Raw genomic sequence first — 17,265 nt, 5'->3', positions numbered from 1 at the left:
ACTGACACACTCACATTCATCACTGAGTCATTTAACACCAACAAAGCTTCAGCCAAGCCCCCCCCACCCGCCCCAGCCCCCCTCACCGGCCCAGCCCCCCTCACCGGCCCAGCCCCCCTCACCGGCCAAGCCCCCCTCACCGGCCAAGCCCCCCTCACCCGCCCCAGCCCCCCTCACCCGCCCCAGCCCCCCCCTCACCGGCCCAGCCCCCCTCACCGACCCCCCTCACTGGCCCAGCCCCCCTCACCCGCCCCAGCCCCCCTCACCAAACCCCCCTCACCGGCCCAGCCCCCCTCACCGGCCCCCCCTCACCGACCCCCCCTCACTGGCCCGGCCCCCCTCACCGACCCCCCCTCACCGGCCCAGCCCCCCTCCTCACCGGCCCCCCTCACCTTTATGGAGATCTTGGTGTCCTTGTGCGCCAGCTTCAGGGCGTTGTGGAACACCTTGAGGTCCTCCTCCAGGGCCAGCGTGGCGGCCGGCAGCTTCTGCTGGTCCGGCTCCACGTGCTCCGCCAGCCTCGATGGAGAGTCGATGAACAGCAGCTTCTTGCTCCCCTTCAGGCCTGTGAGCAGGCGCTCGTGGTACTTGGTGTACTCCCTCACCCAGGTGTTGCAGTTGTAGATGTAGATGGCCGCCACGTTCTCGTAGGCGAACCCTGGGAACACCACAAACCACTTGGACAGGAAGTCAGTCTTGAAGCGGTTGCTGGGGCCAGCGTGGGTGAGGTCCACCACGATCTCGTAGGGTTTGGCGTAGTAGGGCTTGAGGGTCAGCAGGACGTGGTAGATGAGGAGGTCGCCGTTGATCTGGCCCGTCTTGAACCTGCGGGGGTCAGAGGAAGAAGGACACAGGTCACACGGGGTGGTACTGGGAAGATGAAGACTGCTGAAGAGTTACTGGAAGTGAGTGAGATTTTCCAGTAATCGGCCAACAGTGGGTTTCCAGTCAGACCGTGTGCAAGCCCAGGAAAGAGGAAGTAAAGAACCAACAAAGATCAGTTACTCCATCCACATTTCCAGGGTGAGGATATTGGCTTACGATTTCCTTTCAATTTGTTTAATTAATACATTTTAAGTAAACGTGTTTTCTTTTAATTTATCCTAAACTCAACAATAAGCTCCAGTTAGCTTTTGGGAAGTAAACAAACAAAGGACCTTTTTTTTTTTTTATACAACTGCGTACAAAAGGAACTAGCTTCTACTAAACACTTGTCTCATTTTGCCACTATCACAATAAAGACTGTTTGTGCTTGAGCTGCACCTGCAGCAGGAAATCACCCCACGGACGCTAGCGTGACCGGCCACAACCACAAACACACTACCTCAAATAGATGAGCAGAAGTGAGAGAGAAAAAGGATATGCGTCATGGTGGTGTGGTAGGCTGGGTTCTGTGTTTAGTATCACACGTTTGTCTGTCACACACCACAGTGCAGAGCCTGGTGCTTGTCTCTCACACGAGCGCTCTAGAATCCTCTGTCTCATCCGGGTTTCATCTCCGCATGGGATACAAAGGTACGTGGGATTTAGAACTTTTGGGGAATGTTGATGTTTAGATGACTGAGACACTAGAATAAGCTCCACCTTCGATGTTGGACAAATTTCGATAGAAGATAATCCACAGTTATCTGAATAGCCACCATCTCACCAGAACACACACGGTACTCAGAAAACCTCAATTGTGCAGGCCTATTCTTCTGAGATTTGTGGTCATATAGCTAACCTTCAAATCCCATTTCCATTTCTCTTCTGCAAATTTGACAAAGCATGATAAACGTACAACTAAACTTCTGACACCTAATGAAAGAGGAACAGAATCTGTCCTGCGTAACAGTGTTCATGTCTGTCTTGTTTGTTTCTCCAGAAGCGCGATGCTGTCCAGGCTGTATCTCCTGCTGCCCTGCCTGGCCCTGCTGCATGCTGGGAGGTGTGACACTGGGGTCACCTCTGAAGGATCTACTGAAAGGAACATGAGTTCAACAATAGACCGCTCAACACTTTCCTCTGCCCGAACCTCCAAATCTCCCTCAGATCCAACACCCACCGATCCAACACCATCATCTCCATCATCAGGTCTCTCTACCTCCACCTCAGGAAGAGGTATCTCGCTGAGCAGCTCCCTGCCAAACATCCCTCATAGAAGGTTCAACACACCCACAAGGACCTCCTCCACCAGGACCTCCTCTACCAGGACCTCCTCCACCAAGACCCCCTCCACCAGGACCCCCGCCCAGCCCAGCCCCGACCCCGACAATGATTGTCTTTTCCGCAGGAAGCACGGCAGAATCCTGGTGATGGTGGGCGGGGCCCTGGTGGTGCTCTGCACGGTACTGGTGGTGGTTTCCATGGTGCTGTCCTGCCAGCTCTGCTCCCTCAGGCGCCAGGTGGGGGTGAGCCAGGGCCGGGGTGGGCGGGTGGTCCGCAGCAACGTGGACCTGGTGAACAGCTGCTCCCTGGGGAGCACCGCCCGCAGGAAGGAGCAGGCCTCAGAGACCAGCCTGCTGATGAAGGAGGTCAGGCTCTCCCTGGAGGGGGCAGAGGAGGAGGAGGACCAAGAGAAGGATGACCAGGAGAAGAACCAGAAGGAGAACCAGGAGACAAACCAGGAGGAGAACCAGAAGGAGAAGCAGAAGGAGAAGCAGAAGGAGAACCAGGAGACAAACCAGGAGGAGAACCAGAAGGAGAACCAGAAGGAGAAGCAGAAGGAGAACCAGAAGGAGAACCAGGAGGAGAACCAGAAGGAGAAGCAGAAGGAGAACCAGAAGGAGAAGCAGAAGGAGAACCAGAAGGAGAAGCAGAAGGAGAACCAGAAGGAGAAGCAGAAGGAGAAGCAGAAGGAGAACCAGAAGGAGAACCAGAAGGAGAACCAGAAGGGAGGAGACGAGGCCAGCAGGCCAGAGGGATCCGGAGGTTCTGAGGGGAACTCAACATTACCACCAGCCGGCCAGGGCGCACCCATGGCAACGGAGACCACGGCAACCCCCGGCGACGTGGTGGCGTGAGGCTGAAGGCTCCGCCCTCAGAACACAACAACATGTTCCACAATGAGGTGTTCCACACCCAAACCAGACGTAGTTCCAACAGCATTTCAGATGTTGACAGACGGGTTGGTAGTACTTGACAAGATAACGTTAAGATAAGATATTGAAATAGGAAGATAGCGCACCACTGCTTTAGGAAGGAAATATGTTGTGTCTTTGATGAGATTCTGTAAATATGTTGTGTACATTCTGTAACAGTTTACTGTGTCCTGCAAGTTTTTAGTGTTGTGTTTAAGCAAAAAAAAAAAAACTTGATGAATAGTTCCATTGTACAATACGGATTAATTCGGATGTGAAATGCCTGATAACATGAAAACCAAACCTGCATAGTTTGTGGCCTTAATGTTTATTATGAACTTGTCATCAGGAGTCAGATGAGGATAGGGAGTCAGATGGCTGAGCAGTTAGGGAATTGAGCTATTAATCAGAAGGTTTCCGGTTCGATGCAAAATGACGTTGTGTCCTTGGACAAGGTACTTCACCCTACTTGCCTCGGGGGGAATGTCCCTGTACTTACTGTAAGTCTGGATAAGAGTGTCTGCTAAACGACTAAATGTAAATGTCTTATGCAAAATAAAATCCTCCTGCAGCCGCCCATGACAGAGAGGAAGTGATGTTGTAATCGTGTTTTTTCGTTGTAATTATTCAGGTCCCAGACTTCTCTTTTTAGACACAACACAACTATATAACAACAGGTGTGCACATACAGATTAATTGGTGCGTTCGACATCGACTGCGGCTGCATGAAACGACTGTCGAGAGATTCCGCTTGAAGTCGAGGAGGAGTTAAAAACGCCTCCGTAAAGTCAGACATTCCTGCTTCTTGTGGTTTGCTGCGTTGACGTCAGTCATGGCCGATCAAGCGGTGTTTGCTTACTTAATCGTTGACGAACTGTTGCGAATTTAATTGTTTTTGCATTAGAACTTGCACGAACCAGTGCACTGAAATTTGTCGTTTTATGTTTTGGGATATGTTAAACTCTTTCTCCAATCTACAGATTGATAATACAACCATAACTCAATTAAACTTCCGTTAGTGAAGAGGCGGACTAAAACCCGTTCTTCAACAATAGTAGGCTATCGCAACAATAGTAGGCTATTTAATTCAATTAAACAGCTTGGTCCGGATGTGAGCATTGGCAAAAGTCAAGGTGTCAGAATAAATACAAAACACGGGTGAGTCTGGCCAATCATGAAATAGCTGTGTCGTCACTAGAACCCGTGCAGTTGCTCTTGAGAAAATGTGCTCGGCTGCACAGCCGGCAGTTCTCGAATCGATCTCAGGGTACTTTGATGGCGACGTCACAGTGACCTAGCCTCGGCGCCGTTTCAAGTCGGACAAAAAGTCTAACCAGAATTCACTGTTCTAGTCAGCTGCCTGGAGTGGAACACAGCTAATAACACGGACATCATCGAACTGTGTGTGACAGACCTGAGCTCCTCTTCAGTGAAGCTACTCAGGCTGCTGTGTCGCTGTTTTACACCTCCTGTTTCCTGGCATGACTGCTGCTCTTCACAGCACTCGGAACCAAAAGCCCTCCACATGCCTCCTCACTGGCCCTGAGTGTGTGTGTGTGTGTTTGTGCATGCGTTGGCACTTGTGGGGGGGTGTGTGTGTATGTGTGAGTGAATGCGTCTGTGTGTATATATGCGTGTTGGCGCTTGTGGGTGTAGGTGTGTGTTTGTGCTCAATTGTCAGTCTAAGTGTGTGTGTGTCAGTCTAAGTGTGTGTGTGTGTCAGTCTAAGTGTGTGTGTGTCAGTCTAAGTGTGTGTGTGTCAGTCTAAGTGTGTGTGTGTCAGTCTAAGTGTGTGTGAGCATGTATCCATTTCACAGGGACGGACAGCTGTAAGAGGGCAGACCATTAGTAACCAGAGGCTGCCTGTACAGGGCAGCCCTGCAGGCGGGGACACAACAGGCTCCTTTCACCCTCAGCCTAACCACGGCCACCAACCCTTTACAGTCACATGACTGACTACAAGAAGAACCACTGTTTATACGTCATGGCTAGTTGAGATGGGTTATCCTTAATGAGGACACGTTAGTAACAGTGATGATGATCATGATGATCATCTAAAACAATGTGAGTGAAAACATTGAGTATAACACAGTAGTCAAGTTCAAGTCCGAACAGGCAAGTGTATTTTTTACTGCTTGCTGCAAAGACAAGCTGATTCCATATTTAATTATTAATCTGCAAAGGGAGAAGGCAAGAGAGGGAGAAATAGTGAGGGAGAGAGAGAGAGACAGAGAAAAATAGATTTCTTCGAGTGAGAGGTTCTGATTATGAAACATCATAGTCAGCATCTCTCATCTCCTCAGTCATCAGTAGCAGTGGAGCAACTCTGCACTGTATTCTACTGCTCTCCCCCTCCCTCCCCTCTCTCTCTGTTCCATCTCCCCCTCCCCCTCCTCTCTCCAACTAGTGTCCTCTACCTCTCTCTCCCCTCTCTCTCAACTCTCTCTCCCCTCTCTCTCCCCTCTCTCCCTCCCTCTCTCTCCCCTCTCTCCCCTCTCTCTCCCCTCTCTCCCCCCTCTTTCTCCCCTCTCTCTCCCCTCTCGCTCTCAGTGTAGCTGGGGAGGCTGCAGAGTGGTGGTGTAGCCTGACGCTACCTTCCTTGCTGGGGCTACAGGAGAGCACAGAGCTCCCAGGTCCTCTCTCAGGAGGAGAGAGAGAGGGGGAGAGAGGTAGATACAGGAGGAGAGAGAGAGGGAGAGAGAGATTCAGGAGATTCTTCTGGAGGAGCAGTCTAAGGCAGGTGTAAGGAGGAGCAGGAGAGGGACTGGGTCAAGACAGGAACATCCAGAACAGACGCAGCAGAGAAGACAAAGGAGAGGAGGAGGAGGAGGGGAGAGGAGAACGCTGACTGGATAACACAATGAAGAAAAGGTGAGTGTTTCTAGTTTCCTTTTTTTTGTCATAGATGTACACTGCACACACACACACACACACAGCAGAGGAGACACAGTGACAAACCTATGTGAGAGTGTGCAGTGCAGTGAGCCGGACACTGGCCGCAGGCTCTGTGACCAGCCAGGGACTCCAGAAGCTCTGTATTGTGCTCCCATAGCGTCTGACCGTCACCACTGACTGCCATCTGACGCTGGACGTGCACACTGGGAGACAGGATGCAGGGAGACAGGACACTGGGAGACAGGATGCAGGGAGACAGGATGCTGAGAGACAGGATGCAGGGAGACAGGACACTGGGAGACAGGATGCAGGGAGACAGGATGCAGGGAGACAGGATGCAGGGAGACAGGATGCAGGGAGACAGGACACTGGGAGACAGGATGCAGGGAGACAGGACACTGGGAGACAGGATGCAGGGAGACAGGACACTGGGAGACAGGATGCAGGGAGACAGGATGCTGAGAGACAGGATGCAGGGAGATAGGACACTGGGAGACAAGATGCTGAGAAACAGGACACTGGTAGACAGGATGCAGGGAGACAGGACACTGGGAGACAGGATGCAGGGAGACAGGATGCTGAGAGACAGGACACTGGTAGACAGGATGCAGGGAGACAGGACACTGGTAGACAGGATGCAGGGAGACAGGACACTGGGAGACAGGATGCTGAGAGACAGGACACTGGTAGACAGGATGCAGGGAGACAGGACACTGGGAGACAGGATGCAGGGAGACAGGATGCTGAGAGACAGGACACTGGGAGACAGGATGCAGGGAGACAGGATGCTGAGAGACAGGACACTGGTAGACAGGATGCAGGGAGACAGGACACTGGTAGACAGGATGCAGGGAGACAGGACACTGGGAGACAGGATGCTGAGAGACAGGATGCTGAGAGACAGGATGCAGGGAGACAGGATGCTGGGATTTAGAACCTTCTGCAGGACAAGCATGGCTGCAACACCTGACTAACATCCCGGCAATCTACTGTTGCTTTACTGTGACTCCTACATCACACACACACACACACACACACACACACACACACACACACACACACACACACACTTGCACACCCTGAGCTGGAATCTCTGCAGTCCTGCACACAGGCAGCATAATCATCGAGGTCACACCAGCACGTGTGTGTGTGTGTGTGTGTGCCAGATGTTAGAGCCGGGGGGGGGGGGGGGGGTCTGGTGGAGAGGGGGAGAGCAGAGCTCCTGTTCCTCACTGCAGTAGCACAGCAACATGCTGTTCACATGCATTCACTCACAGCCTCCTTATCTGCCCACACTGCAGAGAAACACACACTGTGTTGCTGCTGCTGCTGCTGCGAAGAAGCCCTGCAGCTTAGCAGAGCAGCTGTAAACAGGCTGGCTGGCTCTGCAGAGGGTTAGGGTTAGGTGTTCTGATGGTGTTCTGATGGTGTTCTGATGTGTGATGGTGTTCTGATGGTGTTCTGATGGTGTTCTGATGTGTTGCCAGGCGAGTGTTGCTGATGCCCCCAGATGCAGCGCCCCCCTGTGCTGGTGTGCTGGTGCTGCTGGCGTCCCTGCTGGTGGGCGGGGCCCTGGGGGCGTGCCCCCCGCCCTGCTCCTGCAGCTCTGGCCACAGGCAGGTGGACTGCTCCAACAGGGGCCTGAGCAGCCTACCACCAGGCCTGCAGCACAACCTGCACTCCCTCAACCTGTCCCACAACAACCTGGCCAGCCTGGACCACCAGCTCAGCTCCTACACTCACCTGCGTCTCCTCGACCTGTCCCACAACCGTCTGGTCGGCCTGCCCTCCGCGCTGCCCCGCGGGCTCTGGGAGCTCCGCGCCGCCCACAACGCCATCCGCCTCCTGGACAAGAACCACACGGCCTACCAGTGGAACCTGCGTGTGCTGGACCTGTCCAGGAACCAGCTGGAGCGGGCCATGTTCATCAACAACACGCTGGCCGGCCTGCGCTCACTCAACCTCAGCCACAACCGCTTTTGGACCCTCCCCACTAACCTGCCGGCGGGCCTGCTCACGGTCGACCTGTCCCACAACTCCCTGGTCCAGGTGCTGCCGGGCTCCCTGGACCGCCTGCCTCGCCTTGAGCACCTGGACCTGCACGCTAACCGCTTCTCCAGGCTGGGGCGCGGCGTGTTTGCACGGCTGGCCGCGCTGCAGCTGCTCTCTCTGGGAGAGAACCCCTGGGCATGCTGGGACCACGCCAGCATCAGCCCCCTGCTTTCCTGGCTCCAGCACACCCCCGCCCGCGTCCTGGGCTGTCCCTGCAGCACCAGGCCTGTGTGTGGGCAGGCCCGGGCCCCCAGGACCGGGGGGTGGCACTACGCCTCCTACACGCTGCCCCCCCTGGCGGCCAGTGAGCCCGACGGGGGGCAGAGCTGGCCCCTCCCACATGCCAGACCCACCGGGTGGTGGTACGGCACCATCCACCACAACATCCACCACACCCTCAGAGCCCCCTCCTCCTTCCCCTGGCCTCCACCCACTCCCCCCTCCCTGCCCTCTCACAGCAGCCCTGCAGAGAGTCCTCTCCCCAGAGACACGCCCCTCCCTACAGACCTGCTGCTCCTCACGCACAAACCCCTGACCCCTGACCCCTCTGTCCCCCCGGACCTCCCTCATCCTCCCCTGACCCCAGCCAGCACCAGGAGGACCCCCACCCTGAGGACTCGGAGCGTTCGCCGGCCCAACCAGACCCAGCCCAGCGGGGTCCGCAGCCAGGCCCCTGGCCCCCTCCCCTGCTGCCCCCTCCAGGGCCCCCTCCCCCTGGGTCTCCTGGCCCTGGCCCTGCTCCACTGAGAGCCCCAGCCTGGCTCCACTGCTCAACAAGCACAACAGAGCCTCTTTGTTTTAACTTTGGGGCAGAGAGAGAGAGAGAGAGATACTTCTTTTTGATTGTGTGCCTGACTCCCTCTGAATGAACTGTCCTCTTGCAACTTGAAAACTGTAAAAGTGTCTCCATTCAGCAGACTTCCCTCTACTGTAACCCTCACCCTTCCTAACCAGCTGTCAGCCCCCTGTGTGACCCTAACAGGACGCTCAGTGATGCTCTGCTACTGTCCTGCCAGTTGATCTCTGCTCTCTGCTCCACAGGAGGAGGAGGTTTAACACGTCCTTCTGGTGTGTGTGTGTGTGTGTGTGTGTGTGTGTGTCAGAACGCATGTCACTTCACACCTGTCTGCATGTCTGTGTTTCCATGGCTACCAGAGAGATGAGCATGTCCACTTTTTTTTCAGCTTATCTGTCCACCTTCATCAGTGAGTCCCTGAAACATATTGTCACGTTTTAAAACTCTCCACTGTGCTGTCTGGCTGGGCTGTGGAGCTGGTGGAGTCACTGATTTGAACATTTGGAGTCTTTTTCCACTGATGTTTCTGAATTAAACAGTTCTATGGTATGTCTATGATGTCTCGGGTGTGTGTCTGGGGTAGAGATGAAAGGAAAGCTGTAGAGAGGTGGAGAGAGGTGTGGAGAGAGGTGTAGAGAGAGGTGTAGAGAGAGGTGTAGAGCGAGGGGGAGAGAGGTGTAGAGAGAGGGGGAGAGAGGTGTAGAGAGAGGTGTGGAGAGAGGTGTAGAGAGAGGTGTGGAGAGAGGGGGAGAGAGAGGGGGAGAGAGGTGTAGAGAGGTGTAGAGAGAGGTGTAGAGAGAGGTGTAGAGAGGTGTAGAGAGAGGGGGAGAGAGGTGTAGAGAGGTGTAGAGAGAGGGGGAGAGAGGTGTAGAGAGAGGGGGAGAGAGGTGTGGAGAGAGGGGGAGAGAGGTGTAGAGAGAGGGGGAGAGAGAGGTGTAGAGAGAGGGGGAGAGAGGTGTAGAGAGGTGGAGAGAGAGGGGGAGAGAGGTGTAGAGAGGTGGAGAGAGGTGTAGAGAGAGGGGGAGAGAGAGGTGTAGAGAGAGGTGTACAGAGAGGGGGAGAGAGGTGTAGAGAGGTGTAGAGAGGTGTAGAGAGAGGGGGAGAGAGGTGTGGAGAGGTGTAGAGAGGTGTAGAGAGAGGTGTGGAGAGAGGGGGAGAGAGGTGTAGAGAGAGGGGGAGAGAGAGGTGTAGAGAGAGGTGTACAGAGAGGGGGAGAGAGGTGTAGAGAGAGGTGTGGAGAGGTGGAGAGAGGTGTAGAGAGGTGTAGAGAGGTGTAGAGAGGTGTAGAGAGGTGTGGAGAGGTGTAGAGAGGTGGAGAGAGGTGTAGAGAGGTGTAGAGAGGTGTAGAGAGGTGTAGAGAGGTGGAGAGAGGTGTAGAGAGAGGTGTGGAGAGGTGGAGAGAGGTGGAGAGAGAGGTGTAGAGAGAGGTGTAGAGAGGTGTAGAGAGGTGGAGAGAGGTGTAGAGAGGTGGAGAGAGGTGTAGAGAGGTGTAGAGAGGTGTAGAGAGGTGGAGAGAGGTGTAGAGAGGTGTAGAGAGGTGTAGAGAGGTGGAGAGAGGTGGAGATGGAGCAGACCAAGTGCCCCTGCCCTCACCTGCGTGTGACGTAGTAGAAGACAGGGATCCCTGTCTTAGAGGTGCCAGCCTGGTAGAAGATATTCAGGGTCTTCAGGGCCTTGAACTCCTCCTTCTCGTGCACCTGATGCCTGGGAGAAAAACAGGAGTCTGAACACCTGGTCACATGACCTGCCTTCACTTCCAGCCCTCGCCTGGTCACATGACCTGCCTTCACTTCCAGCCCTCGCCTGGTCACATGACCTGCCTTCACTTCCTGCCCTCGCCTGGTCACATGACCTGCCTTCACTTCCTGCCCTCGCCTGGTCACATGACCTGCCTTCACTTCCTGCCCTCGCCTGGTCACATGTCCTGCCTTCACTTCCTGCCCTTGCCTGGTCACATGTCCTGCCTTCACTTCCTGCCCTCGCCTGGTCACATGACCTGCCTTCACTTCCTGCCCTCGCCTGGTCACATGTCCTGCCTTCACTTCCTGCCCTCGCCTGGTTACATGTCCTGCCTTCACTTCCTGCCCTCGCCTGGTCACATGACCTGCCTTCACTTCCTGCCCTCGCCTGGTCACATGTCTTGCCTTCACTTCCTGCCCTCGCCTGGTCACATGACCTGCCTTCACTTCCTGCCCTCGCCTGGTCACATGTCCAGCCTTCACTTCCTGCCCTCGCCTGGTCACATGACCTGCCTTCACTTCCTGCCCTCGCCTGGTCACATGTCTTGCCTTCACTTCCTGCCCTCGCCTGGTCACATGACCTGCCTTCACTTCCTGCCCTCGCCTGGTCACATGTCCAGCCTTCACTTCCTGCCCTCGCCTGGTCACATGACCTGCCTTCACTTCCTGCCCTCGCCTGGTCACATGTCCAGCCTTCACTTCCTGCCCTCGCCTGGTCACATGTTCTGCCCTCACCTGGTCATGAACCCCTCACCTGGTCATGAACCCCTCACCTGGTCATGAACCCCTCACCTGGTCATGAACCCCTCACCTGGTCATGAACCCCTCACCTGGTCATGAATTCCTCAAACTTGGAGCTGGTGAGGTTGAGGCTGGACCAGTGTGTGTCAGCGACAGGCTTGTGCTCTGGAGGCCCCAGGTAGGCCAGCAGTGTGGCCATCTTGTCAAACGGCCGTCGCCCCACAGCCTTGTGGTCCCTGGAGGTTCACACAGGAGGGTTAGCCAGGAATACACAGGAGGGGTTAGCCAGGAATCTTCAGCATATCAATGCTAAGGCAGACATTCTGTGTTCCCAGTTGAAACACACACACACACACACACTCACGTGTTGCTGGAGAGGTACTGTCCGATCTTCTCTTGGTTGTTCCACAGCAGGCGGTGTAGGGCCAGCACGTTGCCATCGCTGCTGAAGGACAGGCTGTGGTTCACAGAGTCGCTGGCAGGACAGTCAGACGCAATGTCCAGGAAGAACCTGCCACCAGAACCACACAGGTCAGCCCAGCTGCCCCCCAGGTCCACACAGGTCAGCCCAGCTGCCCAGAGACACTCTACACAGGAGACAAGCTGCTTTACCTTCTAGCTGCATCAAAGTTGCTTTTTACAAAGTCGTTGAAAGGCCTCATGTGCTCCTCTTTGGTGAATAAAACGTGGTTGGCGATGCTCTGCAAGATCTGTGGGAGAAACAGGGAAGAGACCAGGAGGTGAGTCCAGGAGGTGAGACCAGTAGGTGAGACCAGGAGGTGAGACAGCGGAGAGACCAGGAGGTGAGACAGCGGAGAGACCAGGAGGTAAGACAGCGGAGAGACCAGGAGGTGAGACAGGGGAGAGACAGGGAAGAGACCAGGAGGTGAGACCAGGAGGTGGGACAGGGGAGAGACCAGGAGGTGAGACCAGGAGGTGGGACAGGGGAGAGACCAGGAGGTGAGACAGCGGAGAGACCAGGAGGTAAGACAGGGGAGAGACAGGGAAGAGACCAGGAGGTGAGACCAGGAGGTGGGACAGGGGAGAGACCAGGAGGTGAGACCAGGAGGTAAGACAGCGGAGAGACCAGGAGGTAAGACAGGGGAGAGACAGGGAAGAGACCAGGAAGTGAGACCAGGAGGTGGGACAGGGGAGAGACCAGGAGGTGAGACCAGGAGGTGGGACAGGGGAGAGACCAGGAGGTGAGACAGGGGAGAGACAGGGAAGAGACCAGGAGGTGAGACAGGGGAGAGACCAGGAGGTGAGACAGGGGAGAGACAGGGAAGAGACCAGGAGGTGAGACAGGGGAGAGACCAGGAGGTGAGACAGGGGAGAGACCAGGAAGTGAGACCAGGAGGTAAGACAGCGGAGAGACCAGGAGGTGAGACCAGGAGGTGGGACAGGGGAGAGACCAGGAGGTGAGACCAGGAGGTGGGACAGGGGAGAGACCAGGAGGTGAGACCAGGAGGTAAGACAGCGGAGAGACCAGGAGGTGAGACTAGGAGGTGAGGCAGGGGGAGAGACCAGGAGGTGAGACCAGGAGGTGAGGCAGGGAGACACCAGCAGACACAGAGAGACCAGAGAGAGAGCAATCAGCGCTCCGGTACAGCACAACGGGGGCCAGGCAGTGTGAGGACCCCCAGCGCCCCCCAGTGGCCAATCCCCAGTGTACCTTGGACATGAGCTTCAGGCCGCGCTCGATCCTGGGCGGAGGTTTCTTGTCCAGGATGCCTGCCTCATACGGAGACACGATGGCAGGGTTGATGAAGCGCAGGAACATGGCGCTGCCCACCGCACCAATGCTGTTCTGGGGGAACCGCTGACTCACAACCTGGGGGGAGAGAGACCGTTAGGAACAGAGGAGGAGGAGGAGATATCTGCTGGAAAGGAGAGGGAGACGGGGAAGGGGGAGGAAGCAAGAGGGAGGATGAAGAGGGGAGAGGAGGACAGGAGGAGAGAAAGTGAGGAGGAGAGGAAGGAGTTCAGTGTAGATGACCAGAGACCCGCTTCAAAAGTGTTAACAAATAAAATAAGAGATAAAAGGAAGGCAAGGTATGTCAACAAGACGGAGGAGAATACTGGATGCAGGACAGAAGCTGTCCTCAGAGAGCTGGGCTTATGAAACAGAGTTGATTACACTGAACACAAACTCCAGCACATTCCACCAGAGCTTCGCTCCGCCTCTTAAGATCCGGGATGAGTGATCGCTGCCTCAGTAACAAAGTTGACATTTATGACCTGCTGAGTTAGACGGCTTTCAAAAGGTCAGCCAATTACCTTTCCAGATGACCTTGCAATACCATCAACACGGAACACTGGTCCCAACTAATGGCACCTAAAATGCCAGTGTGACAATACAGGACCATTATACAGGAACATCAACTCTATAGTTGGTTAATGAAGCTCTCCAGAGCACCACGTAGGAAGAGGGGGGGGGGTCTCTGGGTGGGGTTCCCCCCTCCCCTTCAACAGCAGGAGCCACCATGAGGAAGGACCACAGCGCCACCACCAGTTCATTTCTTGTGGTGCACGTTAATCGAAAGAATTAGGTTCAGAAGTATTAGTAGTGGTGGAGACTAAAGGGAGGGTGAGGAGGTACAGGTGAGAGTGCAGCAGCAGAGAGCAGGGGGTTCTTTGTCTGTTTCTTTCAAGAGGAGGAGTTTCTCTGACTTACTGATTTCTTGCTTTCCTTTTTTTCTTTAACTGTGGCTTTATGCAGTAGAGAGTGGCAAGTTGCCTACAGAACAGAAATGGGCACAACATGTCACGACAAACACATGCACAACACACACGCACACACACACACACACGCACACACGGCCCGTACCTGGAACAGACAGTGGCACACGCTGCGGAGCTGAGGGGGGAACTCAGAGGAGGAGTTGATGATGGCGAGGAAGAAGCGCTTGGTGATCTGCAGCAGGTTCCTCTGGTTCTCCTCCAGGACCTCTGTCTGCTCCAGCCTGCAGGACAACCAGGAACATCACAACACCTGTGTGTGTGTGTGTGTGTGTCTTAGACAGCAGAGGGGGGGGTGTGACAGCTACCTGGTGGGGTTAGGGTTAGGGGTGTGTGAGAGTTACCTGGTGGGGTTAGAGTCATCTGGTGGGGTTAGAGTTACCTGGTGGGGTTAGAGTTACCTGGTGGGGTTAGAGTTACCTGGTGGGGTTAGAGTTACCTGGTGGGGTCGACCTCGAAGCTGATGAGTTGCCACTCGGGGGCGGTGATGACCCCCCTGAGGAGGGGCTCCAGCAGCTTCTGCAGGTAGGTGGCTCCATACACCTGCAACACACACACACACCTTGACACACGAGAGAGAGAGAGAGAGAGAGAGAGAGAGAGAGAGAGAGAGAGAGAGAGAGAGAGAGAGAGAGAGAGAGAGACAGACAGACAGACAGACAGACAGAGAGTCCAGCAGTGTACCTTAAAGCAGAAGGTCATGATCTTGCTGGCCAGACTATTGCCCCTGAACAGCGTCTGCATGGAGTCAGCCAGCTCCACCTCCTTGGAGAACATGTTCCACAACAGCTGGTAGAGGAGGTGCCGTGAGTCGAACAGGGTGACCAGGACCCGGGCCAGCTCATCCTGAACACACCAGCACCACAGGCTGTCAGAGCAGCCTCCACAAACACTCACACACACACACTGTTTATACTGTACAGCTTACTGTCATCAACACACACACACACACACTGTACCTCAAACATCCATGTTATGGCATTAAACCATGATAGCGTTGTGTATCGCCAGAAGCCCATAGATTTGACTGTCTGTTTGATGAGGTCACATCCTGGGTCAGAGGTCCCAGCTCTGTATACGTACCCACTGAGAGCAGGGCACCACGTTGGCCAGGGCCATGGCGATGGGCAGCTCTCCCTGGTCTCCCATCATGGTGACCAGCTCCACCAGCCGCTCAAAGCGGTCAGCCAGCACCGTCTCAGCCAGTGTGTCGAACTCCGTCCCCTGCTGCAGGATCTTAGTGAGCACCTCCATGAAGGTTGCTCTGGTCTGCAGGTCCTTATGGTAGCCCAGGCCTGGGGGGGGGAGGACAGATGAAGAATTTCGCTACAAACTAGAAACTCTGTGTCATATTGTGTGAGACAAAAACTTTCCTCAAAAATATTTAGATGTTGTGCAAACAGATGTTGTGCTAACAGATGTTGTGCTAACAGATGTTGTGCTAACAGATGTTGTGCTAACAGATGTTGTGCTCCTAAGTGGGCTTCCCAGCCTGACCTATGGAGTGCATGAGGCCGCTGTCCACGTTGGCGTTGAGCAGGTTGGACATGGCCAGCACAGTGCAGTGCCTCAGAGACGCCAGGCGCCGGGACATGCCCCGCTTCCTGCCCGCTACCTGCTGCCCATCATCCTCCACCTCACTGCAGTCGTTCAGCAGGTTCATGAACAGAGTAAAGTACCTGGGAGAGGAGGAGAGGAGGGTAGAGAACAGAGGAGGGAGGAGAGTGGAGGTCAGGAATCATCATTGCAGTGACCAACATCCCTGCTGTTCAGCAGCTATGAGCGAGGCTGGGAGAGGGGAGCGAGGCTGGGGGAGGGGAGCGAGGCTGCGAGAGGGGAGCGAGGCTGGGAGAGGGGAGCGAGGCTGGGAGAGGGGAGCGAGGCTGGGAGAGGGGAGCGAGGCTGGGAGAGGGGAGCGAGGCTGGGGGAGGAGAGCGAGGCTGGGAGAGGGGAGCGAGGCTGGGAGAGGGGAGCGAGGCTGGGAGAGGGGAGCGAGGCTGGGAGAGGGGAGCGAGGCTGGGAGAGGGGAGCGAGGCTGGGAGAGGGGAGCGAGGCTGGGGGAGGAGAGCGAGGCTGGGAGAGGGGAGCGAGGCTGGGAGAGGGGAGCGAGGCTGGGAGAGGGGAGCGAGGCTGGGGGAGGAGAGCGAGGCTGGGGGAGGAGAGCGAGGCTGGGGGAGGAGAGCGAGGCTGGGGGAGGAGAGCGAGGCTGGGGGAGGAGAGCGAGGCTGGGGGAGGAGAGTGAGGCTGGGGGAGGAGAGTGAGGCTGGGAGAGGAGAGCGAGGCTGGGAGAGGGGAGCGAGGCTGGGGGAGGAGAGCGAGGCTGGGGGAGGAGAGTGAGGCTGGGAGAGGGGAGCGAGGCTGGGGGAGGAGAGCGAGGCTGGGGTTACTTGAGGAACAGCTGGGACTTGGCCTCCATCAGGTCCACCCCGTCCCCCTCCTCCGGCTGGAGAGGAAGACCAGCTAGCAGAGACACCACCGCCTCCATACTGGCCTGGTCCAGATCCCTACACACACACACACACACACAAAGATGAACCAGAAACATCCTGCTATTCTTCACATCAGACCTGTGTGTGTGTGTGAGTGTGTGACCTGGTGATGCAGGTGGAGGTGTACCTAGTGAGACACTTGACATCATCATCAGCAGCCTGGTTGGAGGTCCCCATTACCCAGTCAGTCAGGTACTCCACCATCTTGTTCCTGAGGAGAGCAAGGTCAGCTACGTCAGTCTCTCTCCAGCACGGATGTGTGCGTGTGTGTGTGTGTGTGTGTGTCTCACCTGAACTTCATCTCCTGGCAGAAGGACAGGTCGTCTCGTCGCTCCATCATCACCTCCACCAGCTGGCACAGCTTCGTCTTGATCTGGATGGCGTGCACCATGTTGCCTAGGATACGCACATACCTGCAGACACATGGCCAACAGGAAGGGCCTCACACGGCATTCTGGGGCACCATGGAAACGGTAAGGCTTCAGGTGTGTGTGTGTGTCAAGTTTATTGTCAATGGAAAGTTTGATTGCTTCCCCAAGCAGGACATTAAGAGCTGAAGTTTGTGTGTGTGTTTGTGTATATATAATGTGTGTTCTCACCTGACCAGGTTGAGCATCATGGTCTCTATGCTCGCCTGCCCCAGATGCTCAGAGCTGCCCTCTGTGTGGTTGTCCAGAAGGTTCTTCATGATGGCAATGGTCTGCTCCACAAACTGGGTGTTTGTGTCGTTGATGGGCACCTGCAGCAGCAGGGAG

General features: G+C 55.5%; 3 protein-coding genes across 3 annotated transcripts in view; 2 read left to right on the top strand and 1 right to left on the bottom strand.

The window, feature by feature from the left end:
- LOC146287616 (neurofibromin-like) overlaps positions 1-17,265 on the bottom strand; it is a 48,209-nt gene that overhangs the window by 15,927 nt on the left and 15,017 nt on the right. The window contains 16 exon segments of the mRNA XM_084697802.1: positions 393-825; positions 10,396-10,506; positions 11,372-11,518; positions 11,647-11,793; positions 11,895-11,992; positions 12,955-13,113; positions 13,957-14,019; positions 14,110-14,245; positions 14,461-14,564; positions 14,706-14,867; positions 15,105-15,316; positions 15,519-15,700; positions 16,409-16,525; positions 16,638-16,721; positions 16,801-16,923; positions 17,110-17,249. Of these exon segments, the coding sequence (XP_084553928.1) occupies positions 393-825; positions 10,396-10,506; positions 11,372-11,518; positions 11,647-11,793; positions 11,895-11,992; positions 12,955-13,113; positions 13,957-14,019; positions 14,110-14,245; positions 14,461-14,564; positions 14,706-14,867; positions 15,105-15,316; positions 15,519-15,700; positions 16,409-16,525; positions 16,638-16,721; positions 16,801-16,923; positions 17,110-17,249 (2,418 nt within the window).
- Positions 1,358-3,663, top strand: LOC146287618 (uncharacterized). The gene is made up of 2 exons (XM_084697810.1): positions 1,358-1,515; positions 1,865-3,663. The coding sequence occupies exon 2, from the start codon at positions 1,872-1,874 to the stop codon at positions 3,000-3,002; it is 1,131 nt and encodes a 376-aa protein (XP_084553936.1). The 5' UTR covers positions 1,358-1,515; positions 1,865-1,871; the 3' UTR covers positions 3,003-3,663.
- On the top strand, positions 5,920-9,010 carry LOC146287617 (oligodendrocyte-myelin glycoprotein-like). Its single transcript, XM_084697806.1, has 2 exons — positions 5,920-5,930; positions 7,442-9,010. Exons 1-2 carry the CDS (start codon positions 5,920-5,922, stop codon positions 8,751-8,753), a joined length of 1,323 nt encoding a protein of 440 aa, XP_084553932.1. The 3' UTR covers positions 8,754-9,010.

Source organism: Hypomesus nipponensis, chromosome 5 (genome assembly GCF_054491055.1).
Source record: "Hypomesus nipponensis isolate SF chromosome 5, ASM5449105v1, whole genome shotgun sequence".
Taxonomy (NCBI): domain Eukaryota; kingdom Metazoa; phylum Chordata; class Actinopteri; order Osmeriformes; family Osmeridae; genus Hypomesus; species Hypomesus nipponensis.
The sequence above is the reverse complement of the archived record's forward strand: the minus strand, read 5'-3'. Positions and strand labels throughout refer to the sequence as shown.

Bases quoted from the DNA above. Each gene is read 5' to 3' on its own strand.
- LOC146287618 (XM_084697810.1), top strand. From the start codon at position 1,872: ATGCTGTCCAGGCTGTATCTCCTGCTGCCCTGCCTGGCCCTGCTGCAT.